Source organism: Malurus melanocephalus, unplaced genomic scaffold (genome assembly GCF_030028575.1).
Source record: "Malurus melanocephalus ecotype Western Australia unplaced genomic scaffold, MMel_1.1 scaffold_14, whole genome shotgun sequence".
Classification (NCBI taxonomy): Eukaryota; Metazoa; Chordata; class Aves; order Passeriformes; family Maluridae; genus Malurus; species Malurus melanocephalus.
This window is the reverse complement of record NW_026623246.1, coordinates 3075825-3091992: the sequence shown is the minus strand read 5'-3', so window position 1 is coordinate 3091992 and position 16168 is coordinate 3075825. Positions and strand designations below refer to the sequence as shown.

Genomic DNA, 16168 nt, shown 5'->3' with positions numbered 1-16168 from the left:
GCAGAACCATCCCTGGACAGTTTTGCAGCTACATCAATATCCCTTGAAAGCAAAAGATACATGAAAGATACTTTTTGAAATTTCTTGTAATAAAATTACAAGTATTAAATTTAGTGGCCACATACGAATGAAATCTTACTCTTGTGTGATGTTAATAGAAATATTCCACTCTTCTACAAGACTCRCATTCACACAAGTCATATACAATGATAAACATTATTAAAGTTTATTAACAAAAGCTTTGTACATATCTTTTCATACACTTGGAATTTTACATCTAGTCAAAATAACAGCACATTTCCATCTTACCTTTTGTACAAATTGTTACAGAATATCCACCAGTGGGGTGAGTAAGTAAAATAAACCACTGGTTTACTTTTGTAAAGTATCTACAAAAGTGATTTGTGACATTTTAAAAAAATTCCCCGGAACATATAAAAATAAATTATTTTTACTTTTTCAATTAAATCTACTAATTAGAAATATTACAAATCAAAATATCAATGTTTTCTTATGAATTCTTCACAATACAAAACAGATTCACAAAACTTTATTTACAGAAATGAGGTAAGAACTGTGCAATGTTTAACTAAGAAACRTATTGCAGAATTAACATGTTCTTCCAAATAAGTACACAGTGGAGGTCTAATTACAGCTGGGTCTTTTCCGCTAATAATTCCCACCTCACTCTTGATTAGTGGTCATTACCCCCATTTACACTGTCCTTCACCACCCTGCATAGACTCGCCACGAAATCAGCAACTGCCGGAAGTGTTGTAACACAAGTTCACCCGTTTCAACCACTGGGAAATTTTAGTGGGAAATGGTAACTCACTTTTTTTGGTAATTTATTAGTGAAAAGTGACCCAGGTAACAATCTGCCTGAGCTCTCTACAGTGGTATAAACACCTCTAAGAAAGGCAGAACAAGGCTGCTGGTGCAAGACAGAATATTCCCGCTGCTAACAAGGACACGTCTAGTGCATGATCAGCTGTTTGCAGCCATTTCAACAAAATGGAGGTAGCAACAGGCACTTGGTTTAGGCCAAACACTATACAAACTTCTTCCAGTGTGGCCTCATCTGGTAAGAAAACTTTGTTACTGGAACCAAAATGGTTCCTTTAAAAACCTCAGAACTCTAAAACCTACACCAAAATTAATAAACTTTGGATTCCATACTGTAATTCTTACTCAAGAAAAACTGCAACTATACAACAAATAGGATTAAAAGGAATAAAAAGTTCAGAAGTCAATTCCCTTATGAGTCAGGTTTTAAAACAGGTGTGTAAAAAAAGAAATGATGAACAGCAAGTCCCAGCTGCCTTTACAAGCTCAGTCTAAAAGGATCTATTATRACTGCAGCAGCAGATCAGGGCTGGGGTTGGGTTGTTAAAAACTACTGCTCTGAAACCAAAGTAACGCATCACTGCAGATGGTTTATAGCCTTTAAATCTRTAAGGTTAGGACTGAAGAATCAAGTGTATGTTCTTCTGTGGTTGAATTTGTACTTAGTACCACCATATTGACAAATAACTGATTTGCAGAGTTTTATCTACTTCACAGTCTGAAACATTAAAAAAGTACATCCATTTTAGTGCAACAAGAAAGCAAATGAAAGCCTACCAAAAATATCCTTATGAAAATTATTAACCTCTTGCTGTGCAGTAAGAGTTCCTTGTTGCTCTTTTTCAATCTGCAGAAAGGGAACCCACGGTTTGCAGCCACATGAAGTGCYATAACAGCAGGACATGCAGGGCTCAAGTGTCATTCAAATGTCAACTCTTCTCTGACGCAACTGGTCCAGTTTTATCATTGAGCCTCTGTGTAAGAGAAAATACTTCTAAAAATCAGATTATAACATACAGAGCTAAGTAAAATTCAATTCATAAAGGTGGCAAAGCAGATGAGGTACACTTACTAGAGTTATCTACATAGCAACTTCTGTATTGTATAAAATAACCATATACTGRAGAATAAAAAGTRGAAAAGGAAAAAATAATTAAAGGARTATTGAAGCAACTCARTTAATGCTAAGGTCATGACAGCCAGCATTAGACAACACTGACTTTGCTTCTACTTTCATTCCAAGAGTGGCTGTTCCTGGCCATGGGTCTCTCTAGAACTGCAAGCTGGTCAAGAGAAACACCAGGTCACCTCTGCTGCATTTGCCCCCTGGAGTGGGCTGAAATCTACACTTCTCCATCAGAACAAATACWATTTCCGATTTGCCCCAACACAATTCTCTCTTTCATATATTGCTACAAAGACATTTCCTGCAAGTATTGAATAGGACTGAACAAAAATCTCAACTCTCACTGAGCATTCAGAAATGCCTGAAAACATGTTTCAACTTCAAATGAGATTAAAACAGTCAAACTTTGGCAAATAACAGAATTTGTGAAAAACAATTCAACAATTTATGCAACCTGTCTCAATTCTAACCTTAAAAAATAATATTTTTCAATAGAATTTTTATAAGGGTTTTATTCAAAAGATGTTTTGAGATTTCTTGACGTTACAGCTGTTAACATAAGCAAAAACTGTAATGACATATTGGTAAAAATACGCTGCACTGTATAGACCTAGTAATGGACATTTTTAAAAAATAAAACAAGATCACATAGAATATTTTGTTTGGATGTAAACYAAATATAGGGTCTCAATTCCATTCACTACTGATTTTTGGAAAAGAAGGGGAGTTTTAAACATAAGAGAAAAAACTGTGAACATTTCTGAATGAAGGCAAGGCCTGGAGCCAACCCCTGTGCCAGCACATTTGCTGGGACAGGCAGTGACCCAGAGAACGGGGCCCGACTACAGCGACTGTTCACAGCCACAACATCAAAAGTGCCCAAACCCCAAAGTGACAATGACCCTGGCACAAAGCTGAACAAAAGTACGTGCTCACAATTTTAAATGGAAGGGAGCTGTTTCTAGGAAAAATCATGCTGAAAATTCATCATTTATATAGTTTGTGTCTCACYTACTAGAAGTACTACAGAAGCCCAGCCTGAGTCCTCCACCACACTGCTCCTAAAGTAGTTGGAGGATTTGTGAGYGGGGAGCAGAGAGGGGATTCATATTTAGCCCAAATTCTCCCCACCTGCTCTTGCAGACAAGCTTCCCTTTCTTGTCTACCACTACCACTTGCTGTCTTCTCCAAGGAATGCTGAAACTTTATGTCTTCCTGCTCTATTCATCCTTTATTTTTCCAAGTTTCATAKGCTTTCTTCATCCTCTCATCTTAATTCTATGACTCTTGAAGAACGAAGCCTATTCTCTGACTTCCTGAAGAAAGAATTCCTGTCTTGGGGATGGAARTTATCAGCAAATACTGAAGATTAATGGAACATCTTTCCAGGAAAAGGTGTCTTGCTTGTTTCTTTATCTGTCTAGGAAAGGTTTTATTACTCTATGAAGCAGAAGAGCTGCTCAGCCTCCCAATGTACAGCCTCRTGYTCCCAGGCCAGAACCAAGATGCACATAAGCCCATTTTCCTAACACAACCTTCCCAGCAATGTGCTCCCCACCTCTCGAGTCATTAWCTAATCCCCACAGCTCCACAGGGCMCRAGGCCGGCCAAGGCAAACACACCAAGTAAGGTGGTCAAAGGAATGATCCACAAAACAGTGGACACAATGCTGGGGAAGAAGGAGGGTGAGGAAGACTAGGGCTGCAGTTATAAGAGGAAGGCAAGGGTCACTGGATTGGTGTCCTGATCCAGGGAAGCAAGAGTGCGCAGCAGGCATGTTTGCTCTGACTACAAGTTCACAGTGTTCTGAGCYTCATTTAACTGCAGCCCAAGGCTCAAGAAAAACAAAGACAAAAGATCTACCATCTTTGATTTGTGAATACAACGGGTACATAACCTGCTTCTTATCTTTTAGTTACCTCCTGGAAGTAYTGCACTGAAAGTGAAGTGAGAAGTATACTTACTGTCACCTTCTGAGCTGCGTTATCTCCATGAATTGTAAGGAATGGGTTGGTAGCAGCTGCATTAAGTGGTGAGGCCTGTGTGCCTGAAAGTAAGTTGTTTATGGGTATCTGTGCTCCTCCAGTAATCTGCAATTGCTGTACTTCAGACTGATGGTGTTGGTGATGGTGATGCTGTTGCTGTACTAATTGATACAAAAGGGCCTGATGTTGTTCCTTGAGTAATATGAGAGGGAGGAGGAAGAAAAAAAAAGATCAGTAATTAGTTGCTGAAAAATAGTTCCTCCCCGAGTTCCTGCTTATTCAGCTCTTCAGTCAGTGCTACCCTTAAAATAATCCTAGCTAATTTAGGTTACACTAATGCAGTTCCGTAAGACTATGGGAAAGTTCCTGTCAGAATTCCTGAAATAAGTAGCTCAGCAGTTCTGCTAAGCCTGCTGGCATCATCAGATGTGTCAGAAGAAACATACCTGAGAAGAGCATGTACTAAAACTACACAATTTAACAATACAAATAGTTAAACCAGTTACCTAATGGCTCATATGGATACTGCAAACAGAGCAAAGACAGCTCAGGAAATTATTTCCAAATGCTAGTGTTCTGGTGGAATCAGGGATAGCTCAGATTATTAYTAGAATCCACACATGGTGCCAAACTCTGCTGCCCACTGCTGATGCTGAGAGAGAGAAGCTTCCATGTCCAACAGGACAAAATGAAATTGAAGACACTAGGGAATGATTCTTCTAGCCACACACACAGCCCAATAACTTCCTATCATTTTACATKACTATCATCCAAAAAGCTTGAAGCAACTGAAAGACTAAAATATTATCAAGGCCTTCTATACCAAATTAAATGCATTACTACTATTTATATTAAGCTGAGTTTATCCATGCCTTAGAATACAATAGAGGATAAATCATAATTAACTGAAAAACTTACTGATGTGAGTTGCTGGGTACTTAGTAATTGCTGAAATTGCTGGTGCTGTTGATGGAGTAATAGTTGTCTCTGTTGGTCAGAAAGCAATCCTAGTCCCGAGGCACTGTAGGGTTTGACAGGGTAATACTGTGGTTTATATGGAAGTATGGGAACTTTTTACTTTTGCTTTCCATTAAAGAAAATATGTACACAAACAGAGAGACCCTATTTAGCATCTGATTTCATACTGCAAATATTGTCTGACTGTCCAGYTGCACCTTCTAACACCACCACCAAGTCTCATTTATGCTGAGCAACAGTAACATCTTGCCTGTAACGTATGTCTACTCCATGCACTTTAGYTGAAACTCAGATAATAATTACCAATTACAAAGTACTTTTCAAATACTTTGTTTAGAAATGCTAGGTTTTGTATTACAAGACAGCTCTTGCCAACCTTTTAATAGTTAGTTACCAAGCATTTATTTTGCCTTCCCATCTTTTGTGTCATTCAAACCACTCAAGAGTGCCCACACCTTGAGTGTAATTTAGSAAACACCTTCAGCCTTGCAGGGGGCCAAGGGATGCTGCCATGGAATAAAGCTGCCTTTGCTTTTGCCAACTACTCCACTCCCAATTCCTATTTTCATGCCTATGTAAAATTCCCTGAAAATATTTAGGAAACTGGGCAGAGAATAGATCCAGCTGCCTAGACAAGCCATTTCTTCAGCTATGCCAGTTTACTGCAAGAACAACAGCGTGAACAAGGGTCTGTTGGGAACAGAAGACCAGGAAAACAGCTGGATTTACTTTCAGTACAGTGTTAGCTTTCACTAGTTTGAAATAYTCATTAATACTCATTTGAAAATTAAGGTGTAGCTTCATGATAGKTTTATGCTGCTGTTGAAAAAATTAAGTATTTCCCTTTCAGCTGCACACTTTTGTCCCTTCCCCTCATACTGGGTCTTGCAAAATGAGCTACAACCTGTGGGAGCCAAGCTGAAACTTAAACCAATACAAAACACACCGACAGATTCTCTGTAAATGCAGATGAGGTCACTGTGTGATGCACAAGTTCTGGTAACAAAGTGTGCACAGGACAACAGGATTGCTTGTTGGGATTGACAGTAAGGAATTATTCACTTAAATCAGTCACAAATCCACACAATTAGGCTACAATCATGTAGCTTYTGAGGGCATAATATTTATCTTGTGTTTTTACAGCAGCCAGCAAACTGGAGCCCACCTCTGCTATAATCTGATTTTGTATTTACCAGACAATATGAAAGTACCCAAAGCATCCCCATTCTCTACTCCTGGGACAGGGCAAGCCACGTTTAAACTTTGTCTCATACTTTGTTGCATAGGCTCAGCAGTACGGGACACACCTGGGGAGCTGCACTTACTATTTCCTATGGGGAATGGGAAGCCAACATCAATGGGAAGTTTACSGGGCTGGATGGAATCCACCCAAGGCTACTGATGGAGAGCTGATGGAAGTGCTCAATTTCAATCATTTTCCAGCAGACGTGGCTGACTGGGATCTCAAGATCTCAGCTGACTAAAACATAGCAAATGTGATGCCTGTCTAGAAGAAGGGCTGAAAGGAGGATCTGGGCATCAGGCCTTGTCAGCCTGACCTCAGTRCCAGGGACAGTCATGGAGCAGATCCTCTTSAGTGCCATCACRTGGCATGTGCATGACAATCAGAGGATGAGGCCCAGCCAGCCTGGGTTTGTGAAAGGCAGGTCCTGCTTGATTGACCTGATCTCCTGTGACARGATGACCTGTTTGGCGCCTGAGGGAAAGGCTGAGAATGCATCTGCCTGGACTCAGGTAAAGCCTTTCACACTATTTCCCACAGTACTCTGACTAATATTACCATTATTTCCTTCTTCTCTTTTAACCTCACTTTTTCTGTATTCTTCTATTCTGGAATTAATCTTCTCCACTGTTTTTGTTGGGGTTTCTTTTCATTCTTTTATCCCATTCTTCCTTTTTTTCCCAGATCATGTTTTACCTTTGCACTTCTTTTTTTCTGCTGTTGTTCTCCCTTCTCTTTAATGCTCTCCCTGCCTCTCTTGCTCAGCACTGGCACTTGAAAGAAAATACCCTCAGTCAGCAGCTGAGATCTCAGTGTCTAGAAACAAAACCAAACTGCACAGGACAAAGTGCTGCAGCTCCCAGGCTTCCCAGAAGAGACAGTTCACTGGATTTCACCACAGAGCTTTCTCTAAACCAGATCAGCTTGGAATGTAAATTTAATCCTTTTTAGCTTCTCATTAAAAGGTACGTGATCAGTCTGAAATTCTCYATCCTACAGTCTTCTCTGGTTGCGAGAATGTAAAGAAACAATCCTATCTCTTTCCTCAAATGACTTAATCTCCCAGTTGCTGGCAATCTCTATTAAACCATCTTTTTTCCCAGAAAAGGATGGAGTATTTTTCTCTGCCGAATGAATGTGGGTTCTTTTACCTACAACTTGAAACTTTCTCCAACAGCAGTGTGCGAATCAGTGTTTTCTCACCTCCCTGTGTCCCACACTTTAAGTGTTCATATGAATAAGCACAATATGCATAACCAAGTCTTCCTGTATTGGTGAACACTGCCTATTTTTCACATTGAAATGTTGGAACAGATTCTGAAGCTTGGGAAGTTACTGTAACAAGCAACTTATAGGAACATCTGGCAAGTCTTTTAAAATTACAGAAACAATATCCTGAAGTTAGAAAGCAGGGTTGAGTTCTCATGTGGCTTTCCAACATATTGCCAATACCAATCTAAACCACCTCCAAATCTGACCCCACCACACCACACAATCGAACGAGGGTCAGATAGCTCACATCACCACAGCACCAAACCTTCAGGCCTTCCTGTGCTTGGTACCTTGCAACCTTCCCACAAGAGCACTTCCAAGGGCAGGGATACCCCTGCGAGTTTATCATTAAAGAAATAGCTAGTTTACACTGAAGTAGCACTGAACTCAAGCTTGGCAGGTGTCCCACAGAGTTCCAGAACCAATAATTTCAACCAGTGGAACRTTTTTTTGGTCTGGTTTTTTTCCTCCCTTCAGAATCAGCCCATACCRTCTTTTCAAGTTAGTTCCTATACCAAAACATTTTTTCGTATTTTTCAKTTGTGATGGGACAAACAGGAATGAGGAATGCACATGTCAGTACCAAAATCATATTAGCACTAACTATCATTACTGAACTTTTCTCTTTAGAACATAAAACCAGAAATACTGAAAATTGACAGAAAATGAGAGTAATTGTGAAATGCCTCTAAAGGAAGAGGGCCTTAATGTGAAATGGAAAATAATGTGGATGAGCTAAATAAAGCCGAGAATTGTGTGAAAAAGTGTACTTTTAAATTTAATATAAAGATTAATTTTAAATTAGTATTCTTAAGGGAACAGTGTAGAAAGAGATCATGGTATAAYAGAAACAGAGGAGTGGAAGTGCTGACAGACTTGTACAACATAAGCTTGTTGTAGCAGAAAATAGGGGGTCATTGGGGATATTCCAGRCTCTATTAAGAGAGATTAAGAACAGGATAGTAGCTGCAGTATTTTGCATGAATTGGAGCATTCTACTACTAGGCTCCACAATGAAGAGTTACAGCAGTTAAAAATATTAAAAAAGAAACAAAAGAACTGCAATACAAAAAGTCAGAAGTATATCATCTGTGTATAGACAAAATCATTAGAGAAAACAGTGGCATGTCTGGCATTTAGCGTAACTGATGTATTCTGGAGTACCTGGAAGTGGAAAGCATTATGCAGCTGGTTAGTATTATTGATCTTGTCTAATATTTCTCACTCTTTCTCACACTTTTGGGGAGAATAACACAAAAATTTTGTGTTTTGGCAAACAYCTGATACTCAAGAAAGAAGATAATTTCATTAACAGACTGTATTTTGTTTAACCTATGAAACCTCATGTTCACATATGACATAAACTATGAAAAATACAAGCTCAGGAAAAACATAATGACACATGCAAACAACAGGATCCACTTGAAAGTTATCAGATTTCTGGGCCTACTGAAGCAATAGCACAAAATGATACAGCACACGAATATTCAGGAGCTGCCAAACCAACGGCAAGAAAAGAAACTGCAAAAGGAAGGTAGGAAATTAGGGATCCCTTGCATCATTCCAATCATGTATGTCTTTTTTTGACGGATAATCCACCATAATCCCCAAAAAKAAACTCTACTTAAAGACAAGTAATTCACTCCCTATTTACAGGCCCTTCTTTCTACACATAACTGTAGTACTCCTTCCAAAGTGAAGGACAAGACAAGGGATTGAGGAAGGGGAGCAGCGAGAGGGAGTTGGCCCAGGCTCTGCTCTATTCCAAAATACTTCCAGACCAGGAAGTCCATTCCTCCTCCTGGAAAGCAGCTGTCTTCTTTTGTTACCCATTTGCCTTGCAGCTCAAGCAGCAGCAATTTATGCTACTGAGGGTACCTGGCTTTGGTGAAGGGCTGCTAGGAATACTCATACATGAATCTTTTCATGCATTCAGAAATCCTTAGGAACACTACTTGAAAAACTAATTTTGTTGGGTTTGGAGTCAGTACAGACAACTCAAAATACCACACAACTGTATTACAGCTCTGGTTAGTTATGCTTGTTACATCTTGAATTACACAACCATATAYCCTTCTCTTCCTTCCCCCTCCCCCCTTCTTACTGAACAAATGGTAGCTTTTCCAGTGCTCCTTTAATCCTGGAAGAACAATTGGCAGGACAAAGAATATTGTTTTCTGAACTAAAAAAAGGAGCTAAAGCACATTTACATAATTACATTTGTTTGGGAATGTGACTTGATTAAAAAACAGGAATCCACTATGATTCCCAAAAGCTCTGGAGAAAACATCTTTAACTTCACTATGGGTGCTTCCATTAAATGCCTCCTCACTGTCATTCACAGACCAGGACCAGAACTTACTTTGACAATTATAGGCTAAGGAAGAAAAAGTATATTTGGAATAAACTAAAAAAAAAACCAGCTAACTGGAAGAACAGAAGGCACTATGAGGAAAAAAACAGAATATCAGCAGTCTTACCTGTTATTTAGCGTGGTTGGCAGAGGATGTGTTGCATTGGGTGGCACGGTTGCATGAGTGAGAGAAGGGTTCTGTGATATTGTTGCTGGGGTCTGAATTACCCCATTTAAAGCCCCTACAATTCCATTGATTGCCAGCTGGCTGGCTGGCAGTGCTCCAATTATTCCACCCACAGCCGGCACTGCAGGAATGGTGGAGGTTACAGTCTGCATACCACTAGCCAGTGCCCCCACTGTCACACCATTGACCTGCTGAACTCCGGTGACTCCCGAGCCTTGCTGGGCCGGACTCTGCCCAGCAGGTGGTGGAGTGGAAAGCGCTGATGAACTGCTGGTGCTTTGTCCGCTGGAGGTTATCTCCTGGTGTCAAAACAAACAACAAAGCCCCTTCAGCTGCATAAAATTTCACCTAACACCACAATGCAAGGACTGCGATGAGTTAACTTGTAACATGTTTGGGTTTAKAAGAAAGGAATAAAAATTACCTGATTTAATACAGGAAGAGAATTGTCCGGTAAAAAACTGTTTCCCAGATGAGGACTTTTACTGCTGTTCAAGGAATCAGTGCTAGGTGCTAAAGTAATGATTTCAAAAAAAACACACAGCAGTTAAATTTCTGTAACATGTAAAAATATTCAGAACAATGATTTCAAAATTATGACAAAGCTAAACATGGAAAATGTAAAGTCAACTTTAACATCATTGCTGAATAGTAAAATACTAACTAAGTAATTGGTGACTCAGCAATTCAAACAAATGTGCTCCAGCCTGAAGTAAAAGAGAAATTGCACTGAAACAAGTAGTAATGGTTTAGAAAAAGAACCCGATTGATGTTTAAACRTTTAACACATCAGCAAATACTTGGTCTATATTCATCCTACATTTATATTCCTCTCCCATCAATGGCATGTGTGGATGAAATAGGTATTTCATATAAATACATGTTCAAATTACTCTGACACTTTAATAATCCCCTCTACTTACGTGCTTGCACTGGAAAGGCATGTACTTGATGAGAAGGGCTGGGATTTGAAGTTATTGTTGGAAAGGGCACCGAAAGCTGTGCATTGAGAAGCTGAAGTCGCTCCTTCTTTGCGGTCAGATTCTTTATCTGTTCTTCCAACCGCCTATTTTCAACTTGAAGTTGGTGTAATGATTTAAGCATTCCTAAAACTAAGACAAAAATGCACACGTTATATTCCACAGCCACATTCAATGAATGAGGAACACCTTCATTCAGTTTTAATTTCTGCATTACATTAAGACTAGCATGTATGTGAAAATTTAAAATTATTACAGATGTCTGAATTCTAGTGGATTTAAGATCAATTTTGTGTAATTTGAAGTGCGGAAAAAAGTTCACAGTGTGTTGTGATAGTAATTTTGGAATACCTTTACACCCTGCCTTAAATACTGATAATGTAGGATCATTAGGGCCTGCACTAATTTTAAGCAAACAGCAGTGCATGATAACTTAGCCCCAAATCAGAGTATAAAATAGCAGGATTTTAGTAGCACAGRTTAACTGCACAGTTGGGATAAATCCAGTTCAGCTGCAGTATTAGGAATGGTAAACCTTATAAAACAGATAAGTTTAAAAAAAATACCCTCAACTAACAGCATAGAGAACCAACAACCATTTTATTTATATAAAAACAACCAAGTTTATAAAAAAGGAGTTTTTCTGATTTAATGGCTTGTACGGGGAATCATAAACGTATAGAAACAACGGGAAAAAAAAAAAAAGCCCTCCACGGTAAAGTTGTCCCGGCACACCTTGGCGGGAGCTGCAGCAGCGATCTCGGAATCCCCCAGCAGGGAGCACTCTGTGAGCACCGCACTTACCCCCCGCGTTTTGCACAACGAGGGCATCACCTTCTCTACTGACCTGATTTTTACCAAGCACCGTTTTCTCACTCCCATTTGGTTTCAGAACTTGGATATCCCAACCAGTACTAGAGTGGGAYTGTAAAGCCACAGGGATAGCCTCCTTTTTTTTAATATTTTTTTTTTTTCCCTTTAAATTCTAAATTGTATTTGTTTAACATGACCTCTGGGCCTACTACAGACATAAGTCTACTGGCATAGGCACATCTGGTCATTTCCCAAGGATTTAGCTTTTATCCCTCCTCTTCAAGAACATACAAAGGAACCCTCAGTGAGCTCAAATGAGATGCAATAAGACTTAGCTAAACCTGTCCTCCAGCTATCATGTTTAAAGGATTATCCCTGCATGAATTTCCTCACAATTAGCATTTTTGTCAGGATACCATTCATAAAAATACTAACTAGATACCTCTTTACACTACCAATGAGAAGAATAATACGTTCAATAAAACACAAACCATAACCTGGAATCAAATAAATTTTTTAACGTATTCAGTGATTATCTTTGATATTGATACATTGTTGAATATGGAGATCCACATGATCTATTGATCACTTATGCTTTTAACATATTCATTCTTGGACCATTCCACTCTATTAAACATAACTTGAAAAAGTAATAATTTGCTTGCTTTGGGAACTCACAAGAAAGGCAGAAAATAAAGACACCAAAGCCCAGTAGGACACCTGCCTAAATATTTTCTTTTCAAACAGCAACAGAAGTAGGCAATTCAGATTTAAAAATAAAAATGTAATAAAAAAATCTTATGCCAATTTATATCACACAATATAAAAAAAATTGGGGAACTGCACTACAATATTTACAGCAGTGGATCTAAGAGTTCAGAATTCTTTCCAAACTTGCAACTGGATCTGCAAGTTATTTCCTCTTGCATGACACAACTTCCCCATCGATAAAAATGTAGATAATCATAGAGAAGTCTTTTGTAATCTACTGACACCATGTGCTGCATTAAGAATCATACTAGAACTTTACGCTACAGTTGTATTTCAATTCACAGCAAAAAAGAAATTTTGTTAAAATTCTTGGACAAGCACAGAATAGCAGTTCTRAGTAATAGTTGGGAAAATCATAATAAACAGATTATGAGTACTTACTGTCACTGGGGGTGCCTTGCTCTAACAAAAACTGTTGTCCTTCACTCCATTGCCTCTCGAGAAGCTGTTCTATGCTGGCTGCTACTGGGGGCAAATTTTCCCCACAACCATTCCCCGATTGATCATAACGAATCTGCAAGCTGCTCACAGGGGATCTGTTGAAAATATTGCAATTTATTGTTTAAAAAAAAGGAGTAAAGGATATGTATTAGAAAAAGGCTGTTGAAATTTCTTATCTTATATCAGCTCTTACACCTACATATCTTACTCTTCCAAGACTAAGTTAATTCATCAAAATCACTAAGAACTCCTGGTTCTCATTGCCAGGGTTTTAATAAAAGAAAGACATATTATTACAGTGTGAGAATTTATACTGAGAAAGCACATAACCTCTTCTTGCATAGACTAACAAGATAGTAACTGACAAATAGCATTGAATTAAATTATATAACACACACTTCTACAGCAGGAAACCACTGTATATGGATACACAGGGCACCGACTTTGGGAGACAAAAAAACAACCCATACCAAACTTCAAACCTTTCTCTGAGAAAACAGGGAAAAATAAAACCAATTTACTAAAATCACCACACAGAAAGGCCATATATAATTCCACCRACTTGTTCTACAGTAAACCAGATTTTTGAGGGACTACGTGAAAATATTATTTCACAAGGGATGCAGTGAAAGTTAGAAGTTATCCTCTGCCTGTGGTGAACACTTAATATACCTCCGTTTTTAATCATGATCACACACAGTTCAAAGAATAATCCCCTTGCCACATGTCTTTTCTCATTCAGGAAAAAATTAAATATTCAGCACACAGCCACTGAGAAAGCTGGCTACTTCTCTCAGGTCCTAGGAGGAGGCTTCTTTTGCATTGGATGGGGTATAATTTAACTTGTGAGCAAAGCCAGATGTTCAGTGCATTTCTGACTCAGGTTTCTGGTCTCATGTATGCCTGGTCCCATTTGTCCTACAGGACCAACACCAAAGCCCACTAAGAACTGGTTCTTGGTTTTGTTGTTGGTTGTTTGGGTGGCAGTTAATCAATTCCAGCGAGCTCAGGTTCTCATATATCCGTTATTACTGTAAGCAACTGGTGCCATCATGGGATCACAGCCATACAGTTCCACCCATATTGCAAACTTAGCAACAAGACCACCACAGTCCCAGTACAGGACAACACAGAGAGCTCAGGAAATCAGTGTGTTAATTATRATTACCGTAATAAGCAGTGGTCACAGCACATTAGCTACCTAATGACTGTCGAGTATTTTGTAGGCACCAGAGCAAAGCGATTTTTTACGAGAAAAGGTTTTAAGTAGGGTGACTTAAGAGCTCTGTTAAGTATTTATAAATASTTCCTCTTTTGCATACAGGAAGAAGGGAAAGCACTTGTTAAAACAAAAAGCCCTGAAAAATGGGTAACCAAGGTAGTGATTTTTGACAAGGGATGACAACAGTATTTAACAGTTCAGCACAGAGACAGCAAAAGCAGTCTTAAAACAGACTGTTTACATGATGTGCTGAAGCAGTAAGAAGCAAAGTTTATATAGAAACATCCTACACAGAGGTACTGCACTTACACTTCACACGAACAACCCACTTCAAAAAAAACAAAACCAAACCAAACCCAAAAAACAAATACATGAAACCACTGAACAACTCCCCCAGAAACTTCTCTCTCTGTCTGCATGTTCCTGAGCAGCACATAATACTACGCAAAYGGATGTGCCATTTGAATTATAAATCACCAACAAAATTCCTGTTGGGCTTTGGGCTGCTTCCTATCAATTTTGAAAAGGTAGAAACAAAGCAGTACATGATGGCATAGCCTCTGCAATCCTTCACTGGAAGCCTGTGTAAGAGAATGATAAAAAAAAATAAAATCTAGATTTCCGTGTATTGTAAGATTACTCAATCTATCGTCTTCCAACTGAACACCTAGCTCATCCTTTAGAAAGGACATGGTTCCTGCATGCTAGGGTTGAATAATTATTCCAAATAGYATTTGATCAGTTTCCAACAGGATTTTCAATATGCTGTCTGCACTGGTCCAATCCTGCTGCAGAGATGGGAATCCTGTTTCACACCTTGCCTGCTTTCACAACTGTTTTTTGTTTAAGTTTGGGGTACAATTACTCATACTACAGAGCATTAATTAAAAGCAATACTGTGGTTAGATAGAAGCATACATACAGATTTCACTGCAGGTATTACATAACACATTTTTAAATCTAAGGTTAAGTATGGGGTAAAAAAACGTTCAAGTGCTACCCTGGGAAAAGCAGCAATTCCTTTGAAAATGGAAACAGCTCACATATACCAGGTATATTTATATTTCTCATATATATATTGAAAGTTAAAATACGACAGCTTCAACATCAAACGCTGTGGTTATATTGGGGTACAAAGATATAACAATATCAATTGGAAATGACCATACAAGCTCATGAGTCACATATGTCTTCTCCGAAGAGCTGCAATCAGCTGTGTCATCAACAGCAAACAAATGTTCTGCAAGTGTTTTTATTTTAAGCAACTCGCTGAAAATCACATGGTTCTTTTGGAGAACTGTGTTATTTATGTATCTCATAAGCTTCAAAGGAAACAGAGTCAGAACTTGAAACTAAGTAATTTTAATAGATAAAGCAGGTAACATTCMGAGTTGCAAAGTTTCCAGACAGCAGATTTTTTAAAGATACCCTTTTATTTACCATAAACTATATTTTAAGTAACCAGAGTTACTTATTTATTGAGATAGGGAAGGTGGGGAGTTACCTACACATTTTAGAAATGTTGAGATACATGGAATCTTTTTTTATCACAAACCAGGGGTGAAATTTGCTGACTGCTGAACTTAATTGAATGAGGAGGTTTTCTACGTTTTTTCCATACTTGGTATTTCAGACTAAGTTTTTCCATCTTTCAATTCTGTAACTACAGCACCAATTTTTCCCCCTTTCTTTCTCTCACACTAGCCCCAGCTCCCCCCCTTTTTGGCTTGTTTTTTAACAACCTCACTGCCAAAGCAGAATCTCTCTCCTCTTTGCAAAGTGCTGCGGCTTCCATACACCGCAGGAAGCTTTTCAACTGTGGACTGAAGTGGCCTTTGTATCACCCAGTTCTCCTGTAGCAACCCCGTCAAAACCAGTTGTTATTTTACCATGCTGCAAGTACTGGACTGCATATACCCTGAACATACACACATGATGTTCTGCAGAAACA

The 16168-nt window shown here is 38.8% G+C and overlaps 1 protein-coding gene across 6 annotated transcripts in view; it reads right to left on the bottom strand.

Annotated features, from left to right (window-relative positions):
• Positions 1-210: 210 nt before the first annotated feature.
• MLLT10 (MLLT10 histone lysine methyltransferase DOT1L cofactor) overlaps positions 211-16168 on the bottom strand; it is a 125176-nt gene continuing 109218 nt past the window's right edge. For 4 of the 6 annotated variants that reach the window (XM_057383698.1, XM_057383688.1, XM_057383708.1 and 1 more), the window contains 7 exons: positions 12936-13090; positions 10914-11102; positions 10415-10503; positions 9931-10289; positions 4876-4978; positions 3937-4149; positions 211-1837 (listed from right to left, as the gene is read on the bottom strand). In XM_057383698.1, the coding sequence (XP_057239681.1) occupies positions 1769-1837; positions 3937-4149; positions 4876-4978; positions 9931-10289; positions 10415-10503; positions 10914-11102; positions 12936-13090 (1177 nt within the window). In that variant the 3' untranslated portion in view covers positions 211-1768. The remainder of the gene's footprint in view (positions 1838-3936; positions 4150-4875; positions 4979-9930; positions 10290-10414; positions 10504-10913; positions 11103-12935; positions 13091-16168) is intronic. The other 2 variants (XM_057383682.1, XM_057383714.1) reach the window with 1 other exon arrangement.